This window comes from Salminus brasiliensis, chromosome 14, assembly GCF_030463535.1.
Source record: "Salminus brasiliensis chromosome 14, fSalBra1.hap2, whole genome shotgun sequence".
NCBI classification, from domain to species: Eukaryota; Metazoa; Chordata; class Actinopteri; order Characiformes; family Bryconidae; genus Salminus; species Salminus brasiliensis.
In genome coordinates this window covers 10,304,796-10,313,060 of record NC_132891.1, presented here as the reverse complement: position 1 = coordinate 10,313,060, position 8,265 = coordinate 10,304,796, and the positions used below count along the sequence as shown (strand labels likewise).

Here is an 8,265-nt window from a genome sequence, read left to right as displayed (position 1 = left end):
AATATTAACAAACTATGCTTATTAATAAAATGTGCAGTGGTAAGCAATGGCAGTGGTGGTTCAGTGGCGAGAGCAACAGGCTACTGATGACAAGCTTGTGGGTTTGATACCCAGGCTCTGCAAGCTGCCAGTGTTGAGGCCATTGAGCAAGGCCCTTCACCTTTCCTGCTTCCCAAACTCTGCAGAGATGGCTGCCCACCACTCTGGGCAAGTGTGCTCACGGTCACTGTGTTCATTGCATGAATGGTTTAAGGGCAGAGGTCAAATTCTATCTGCATCTGATACAAAATGGTCTTGTCTTAATATGTTCATATAAGTAAGTGTATATGTTAATATTACTTGTATTTGCTGACATAGATGTGCACATCCACATACATTGCTTGCCTTGTACCTGGAGGGCCATGCTGCCAATAGAATAGGACTTTCTGAAGCATAAACCTTAAAAAAAAACAGATGTGGGCTAGAGGGGTATAAAGTGGAACTGTGTTCTCTGGAGTGATGGTGGTGCTTCATCCAGTACTTTTGGGATGAGCTGGGGAGTTGGGGATGAGGTGGGGTGGTGATCATCCAACATCCTGACCTCACTAACATTCTTGACACTGAATGCAATCAAATCTTCACAGCAATGCTCCTTCAAAATCTAGTGGAAAGCCTTCTTCCCTGGATAGTAGAGACAGTTACTCCCACAAAAGCAGGATAAACTCTTTTTAATAGCCTTGATTTCAGAAGAAACAATAAATGGGCAGGTGTCCCAATACTTTTGCCCGTATAGTGTGTCATTAGTGTGCTTTACAATGTAAACACTGAAGTCTGATCTTGTGCATGATACTCCATTACAGTCCTACTGTTAGTGTGCTTGTGGTTCTGCTTCAAACCTTTGTCCAGGAAAGCAGACACTGTGCCCTGCAGTTTGTGTCATTTTCACTCTGCATGCACCAGACTCTCCCACCAATCTTTCACTCCACTGTGTTAACATCTCACACTTTCCAGTGATCTTACTGCAGCAGTGCAGAGCAGGGGGTGGGTGTTCAGGAAGCTGGGTGGTAGGAGGTAGAAGTGTAGGAGGGAGACTTTCCCCTGCACTTAAAAAAAAAAAGAATAGACAAAAGCTGGTGATTATTAGCACCACATTCATATTCATATTATGAAACAGATGATTAAATATACAGTCATGTGGATTTTATTGTTATATTTAAATATATGGACATTTATTTGGTGTTTAAACAATGTTGAGAGATTAAGAATAAACCTATAAAGGATTAAACTAATAAAACAGAAATGTATTTTTAAATGAATCAATAGAAATGCAAGTTTAACAACAGGAAAAAGACCCCCCACCCCCACCCCACCCCCCGCGCTTTCATTACTTGCTTCTAATGGGTAAAATCTGAGTCAGGTGCTCCACATCAGCTTAGATTATTAGAACATGGTTAGAGAGGATTCTGGAGGAGGCTGTTGGAGGGTGTCTTATTTAAACCTGAGACATTTAGTTAGCTTTGCTCTGGATTTGTTGAAGTAAGTGGTGAAGATCACTATGGCCAGATCCAAAGAGCTTTCTGAAATCTTCAGAAAGAAGGTTATAGATGGATATTGAGTTTGGGAAGGGACTTGAAAAGATCTCAGAACAATCAGAAATCAGCCGTTCCACTGCCCACTAAATCATTTACATGTACACTGCACAGCGAAATGTGTCCTCCGCATTTAACCCATCTGTGGTAGTGAACACACACACACACACAGTGAACTATGGGCAGTGAGTACACACACACCCAGAGCGGTGGGCAGCCAACTCCAGCGCCTGGGGAGCAGAGAGGGTAAAGGGCCTTACTCAAGGGCCCAACAGTGGCAGCTTGCCGAGCCCGGGAATCGAACCCACAACCCTGTTATCGCTGAGTCACCACTGCCCCATTTAAACCTGATCAGACGAGCTCAGCCAAAGATTCTAATTTTTAGATGGATCAATGGAAAAAAAGTAGTTTCCGTACTAGAAAGGAAAACCCCTTTAGCAGAAACTACCTGCAAAGAGTCTAAATACCACAGTCATTACTCAGCCTGACGCCTGTTAAGATCTGGAATGCCTGGCCCTGATCCAGAACAGAAGAAAGGTTAAATGTGTTTTTTACTTCCGTACAGAAGAGAACAGTCACTCTCAGTTCGTGAGAACGATGGATACAGGCACATGGAAGATCAATTGCAAGATTTGTAAGGAATACCTCAGAATGCCCACAACTTTACCATGTGGGCACATGCAAGATTCTCCTTTTAACAAAACTACAATATTCAAAAGGGAGTTTAAAGATGGAATCAAGGACGACTCTGACCTGAACGCAATGCACACAGAACTTAAACTGAGGCTCCAACAACCTCCACCACAGGTCAAAGACAAAACGATGGCAAAAGAAGGTTTGAGGGAAATTCTCTGCGTCCATCACAAGAAAATACTCAACCAGTACTGCCTCGAAGATGAGAAGTGCATCTGTGAAGAGTGTAATCTTTTCGAGCACAGGAAACATGACGCGATACCAGCTGGAGAGGAAAGAAGAAAGAGAGAGGTAAAGTGGTCTTAATCAGCAATCCTACTTCTATACGCTGCCAGGGTTCTATACGAGACCAGGGTTCGTTTCCCCATCTGGGTGAATATGCTGTGCTACACCGATAAGTACACCGAGTCCTTGGGCAAGACTCCTAACACTACCTTGGCCCACCTTTGAAATCCGAGTAAAAAAGGTGGGCCAATATAGAATAAGAGTGCTGGGAAAAGGCTATAAATGTAAAAGTATATGTTTTATAGTCCAACATGCTTCCCTGCGTTGGGCTCTAACCCTTCTGTCTTGTCTGACGAGCACATGGCTTCACCACTCAGCATAGGAAAGTACTCATTGTACTGGTTACTATCACAATACAAATGCACATCACCATAAACCACAATTTAAACCTTATTATTATTAGTTATTGATTTTACATTACATTACATGTATGCTTATTATGCAGCCCTCAATTGGAGGCAAAATGAAGATTCATCATTAATCACCATTTTATTTAGTCCTGGCTGCTGACTGCAATTTCATGTGTGTGTGTGTCTAGCAAATGGTTGAGGAATTGCTATTGAAGACAAAAAGGGAAATACACGCGCAAGAGTTTAACTTGCAAAAGATATCGAACACCTTTGAGTATGTGAAGGTAAGTGACATACCAGTCTAACGGTGTGGCACTGGGATTACATCCTGAGAATAAACTGTAAGAGTAATAATTGAACTGTCCAAAAACTTCTGGACAGAGCTCTTCCCAGTCTGCAGTGGAAGCCAATGAAAGATTGTTCACTGAGATGATTGCAAACCTGGAGACGATGAAGTCAGAGCTGAACAAAACCATCCGAGAGCAAGAGAAGGCCTTGTTGAGCCAAGTGCAGTTGGAGGAGAGACAGCAGAGAGGGTTCATAATGTCACTGCAAGCAAAGATGGCTGATCTGAAGGCACTTTCGCAAGTAAAGGAGGACATTCCCTTCATCAAGGTAACGTTGGAAAGTTAAGCACACTTCCTCATGCTTTAGCGGCAGTGCTATTATGAAGCTATACTTAGACATGAAGGCTTTGTTTTTGAAGAACAATGAATCATGGGGTTAAATGACGTCTGAGACAATGTGCTTATTATAGCCATAACTTTATACTTATACTTATTGATATGACTGATTTATGACTTTATCTATGACATTACTTATTATTAGATGCCGTTGAAGATATCAGTGATGTTCATTTGAAGGCAACTAGGTCAAAATAGGTTTTTACAGTTTACTTCTGTGCCATATAATTCATGAGCTAGCCTGTGTCCTGGAGTTTGATACATGGAGCTGACATACCATGAATCTCCTTCCAAAGAAAATCCAGCATAACCAAAACAGAGCTGTAAAACAGGCCAATACCAAAAGCCCAAACCTAAGCCCTAACAGTCTTGACTGATTGTATTTATGTAACCTTATTTACCTACTTATACATTTACATGCACCCAGCCCACTAGCAAAACCCCCAGTCCACCATAGTCCAAGCTGGTGAAATGGTAAAACGCAATGGTGATTTCGATTTCGGGAGAATGTGGTGTCGTGTTAATTAGAAAGCAGCACATCACCACCGACTCTGCTAGTTCTGGGAATATGGATTGCCACACAGACCAGACCTCCTGACCGACGCTTTTCCAGTGCCAGTGTCCACAAAAGGGATTTTTTAAACTCAGCATGCGATAAAGCGAAAGCTGGGGAAAGCAAACAGGGATCTGCGCTAGGCTACAAGCTAACTCTAGCTTTCATCCGCTCTCCTCTCCATCATCAAACAAATCGAGCTAAACTTAAATTAGAATCTTCTAAATTATTATTTCCATCTGCAAGATCTGAGAAAGATAAAGCCAGGGAAGCGAGTGGGGGCAAGGCTGAAAGCTAACTTGGCTAAAATCTCTTCAGCTTACGAACACCACATCACGCTGAGAAACTCGGGAATAATTACAGTGTTTTTGTTATGCTAGAAATATGTGGGTTCTGTGAGCCATCGTTGGTGTCAAAAACCATCCAATAATATCAAAGCTTTTTCCATGAGCCCTCTGTAAAAGGAAAATCAGTGCGTAATTTAACAGGGTAGTAAATGGGCGTGTCCACCTGATCTAAGCATTTTTCACCCCAACCAAAGTCACATATTTATTATTTATGCATCATAGAACAACGTAAATACTTACGAAATGCTTTCTTTTGCATCTTTAAAGGCTACTCTACACTTTTAGAAAGAATTAAATATATAGTATGTATAATGTATATAATATATAGAAAGAATTAGAGTATATAGTACTGAAGAAAGGGTTCTTTGAAAACAGTTTTTGGTGCTATAGAGACATATTGGCTTTACTAAAGAGCTCTTGAGGAAGGGTGTATATAATCAAAAGACTTTTTTTTAACTGAATGACTTCAACTAAAGTGTATTATTCACTAACTACTGGGACTGCACAAACTGGTGGGGCTATTCATTGGTAACAGAAAACAGCACTTAGGACTTAGGCCAAAGGGTTAAGATCTCCAAACTCATGCAAAGGTACACCAGTAAAGCTTTCTTCTTTCTCTTTCATTCTTCTAATTTCATAGAAATCTCAAGCAATATTAAGTCAACAGGAAGCCGATCCAGTCACAAGCTACGCTAATGAAAATATGACTTTTGACTTTGTGAAGATGGCTATAAGTAAAGTGAAACTAATGGTTGAGGATGGCTGCAAAGATGCAATTGACAGCATTCAGAAAAAAGGTAACTTCCTACTTCGCAAATAACCAAAATTCTTGTGTTAGATTACTGGAAGCAAGCTGCAAAACCTGCAAGACCACATGTTTCTAGCATGCTAGACCTGTTGAGTAGGCAGTATGAACACACTCTGTTTTTTGTTTTCTAACAAAAGCAACTTTATTTTTGCAGTAAGAAATGTAAAGGTTGTTGAGGAAGTTTCTGAGGAAAAGCAGAAGGTTACAGTCAAGCCACCTACACCAGGTAAACCTCTGCTGATGCAACAGTGAAGAAAATAAATGAGAGTTGAATAAATGAATAAATGAAACATAAATCATTCATGTTTTTCTGTTTTAGCAGTGCAGCGAAGTTCCTCTGCTTTTGGGGTCAGACCATTGATGGAATGTGAGTTTAATCACTTTGAATGATAAAGGACAACAACAACAACAACAACAACAACACCTTATAAAATCACCTGCTTTTCACCAAACAAAGAAAAAACCCCAAATATGACTTGTGTATTATACACATCAACTGGTGACAAATTAAAGGAAAAATCAGTTCTGAAATTTAGCCGTAATTTTTATTTCTCACCGCTAGTTAGGACAGCACTACCAAGCACTGTGAGGGGGAATGTTAATATGTGCTTATTTTCGAGTCACATGAGGCAGCCACCACATTCTTTCAAACTGCTGCTAATGCAACATCATTGGATAGCTGAACACGCTTGGAGGAGAAGTTCTGTTACATCAACAAAGATACACCTACCATGAGTAGCATCAAACACAGTGATGAGGGGGGAGGGAGGACCATCCTACCCAAACAGAGCGAAGCCAATTATGTTTTCTGGGATCCCAGGCCATAGATGCAACCTGCAACCTCCCCATTATAGGGCTAGCCCTCAACAGGTGCATTTGACTTTGATGTGGCGTTCACCAGTCCAGGCCTGAATGCTACAGTCCCTACAGCGACTCTAGGATGGCATGCTTTAGGTCTGCTTGTCTCTTTAGAACAGTGGTTCCCAAACTGGTCCTGAAGGTCAACATTGCAATGACCAGTCTTAAAAAAAAAAAAAAAAAAAAAAAAAAAAAAAAACGCCAAAGGGTCGCTGCAAGTGAATAAAGAGTAATTCGGACTGATCACCTTTTCCCAATGATGAAACTTTACTATGCTAATGGATGTAGTCTCATCCAGGATGAGTGTGAAGCTATTGAAAATGGCTATGGCCTTCTCAGTCACCTGATCTCAAACCATGAGATTACTTGCGTAATCGAATAACTCGAAGAAACTTGGCCTGTAAATAATAATAAAAAAATACTTGAGCAGAGACTATTGTTAACTGTTCTTCTCTATTACTAGCGCATCAGAAACAGAAGATAAGGCACGAATTCCTGAAACGTAAGTTCTTCCACAGAACACAAAAAAACAAACAGTAATCCAGGGATTTTGTCCTAATTAGGATCCAATGGTCAGTTGGGGTGCCAATGGTTTAATGCAATTTAGTCATTTCTGTACCAGCCTTTAGTCAACATCATATTCAACATACAACCTAATGGAATAGTCTGTAGGTTTTAGAAAAAGTCTTTGGAGGACTGTAGAAAACCAGGCAGTTCTGTGTATGACCATTAGTTGTCATACTTTAACCACTGCTTTTACTACAAACATGAGACCCACAACTCTTCAAACAATTCTGCCAAAATACTCAATTAATGCATTTTTAGGGCTCCTGTCAATCACAGGACCCTAGATTCACCCTAACTCTTCCTACCATATGGCACCACTGTCTACAAAACCCCTTTTATGTAGGTCTTTACTTGCCTTTCACTGACATCATATTTTGAAGTTAGTGGCTTGAATGATGACGATTACAAGCTTTAGTGCAGGGTTAAAGCACTGGCTTTTTGATCACATGGTTGCTGGTTCAATAGTGGGTTTTCTGCTGAACTGCCACCGTTAGGGCCTTACGTCATGGGCCTTCAGCATGACTGACCCTATGCTCTGATTGGAAAATGCAAAAATAACAGTTCTGCTGTCCTGTTCAAGGACTAGCACGCAACCTGTATCCTAAATCCAAAGAATTAGGTCTTTAAATTCCATCTTCCTTTTCTTTCTAGACACCTGTCCACTGACTCTGGATCCGGACACCGCACATCCAATTCTGAGCATCTCGGAGGACAACGCAAAAGTATCCATTTGTACCAAGCGTATAAAAAAGAAATCTTCTCCTCAGAGATTTGACAGCTGGGAACAAGTGCTGTGCAAAGAAGGCCTCAAAGGAGGATGTTTTTACTGGGAGGTTGAGTGGTCAGGAAAGGGTGTTTACATTGGGGTGGCTCTGGAAAACTTTCCTAAGAAAGGTAAGGGACTGGAATGTGGATTAGGACATAACGTCAACTCCTGGTGCTTGCATTGTTCCAGTACCACTCACTCTGCTTGGCACAACGGTGTCACATCCATTCTTCCGGGTAACATCCTCTCACCCAGACTAGGAATCTATTTAGATTACAAAGCAGGTAGTCTGGAATTCTACACCGTCTCACATACAATGACCTTCCTCCACAGATTTACCCTAGAAAACATTTCTGGCCAGTTGTATCCAGCTTTCGGTTTTGGTCTTGGCAATAGCCTTGGGCTGCAGTCAGGGATCAAAATCTGCAGGTTAGAAGCAAATGAGAAATACTTTCAACACACTGGGTAAAACAGGAGATCTGCTACAGCGTAGCAGGTAATATGAGGGGGAAATAAACTGTGATTTGAAACTGTGACCTGAATTAAACATGTTAATTATATTGCATGAAGATTTCTGTAGACCTTTTTTTTCTTAATATAGCAAAGTATTACTTTTGTAAGTATTACCTAATGTTATCTTACTTGTGACCCGCAGCCAATGTGAAAACACAGAAAGCTGCTAATTAAGCCTTTTTACCTTAAGTGTTGCGCAATGTAATGTGAGCATGTGAGTGGGCATTTAATAGTTATTGTGATAACGTTCTGTAAAGTAATAAAGGCCTTTTGC

At 40.9% G+C, this 8,265-nt stretch overlaps 1 protein-coding gene across 1 annotated transcript; it reads left to right on the top strand.

Moving 5' to 3' along the window:
• The first annotated feature begins 2,165 nt into the window (after nt 1–2,165).
• Nucleotides 2,166–7,947, top strand: LOC140577448 (tripartite motif-containing protein 16-like). Its single transcript, XM_072697434.1, has 5 exons — nt 2,166–2,552; nt 3,085–3,180; nt 3,278–3,511; nt 5,120–5,276; nt 7,364–7,947. The coding sequence occupies exons 1-5, from the start codon at nt 2,166–2,168 to the stop codon at nt 7,945–7,947; spliced, it is 1,458 nt and encodes a 485-aa protein (XP_072553535.1).
• Nucleotides 7,948–8,265: the final 318 nt, after the last annotated feature.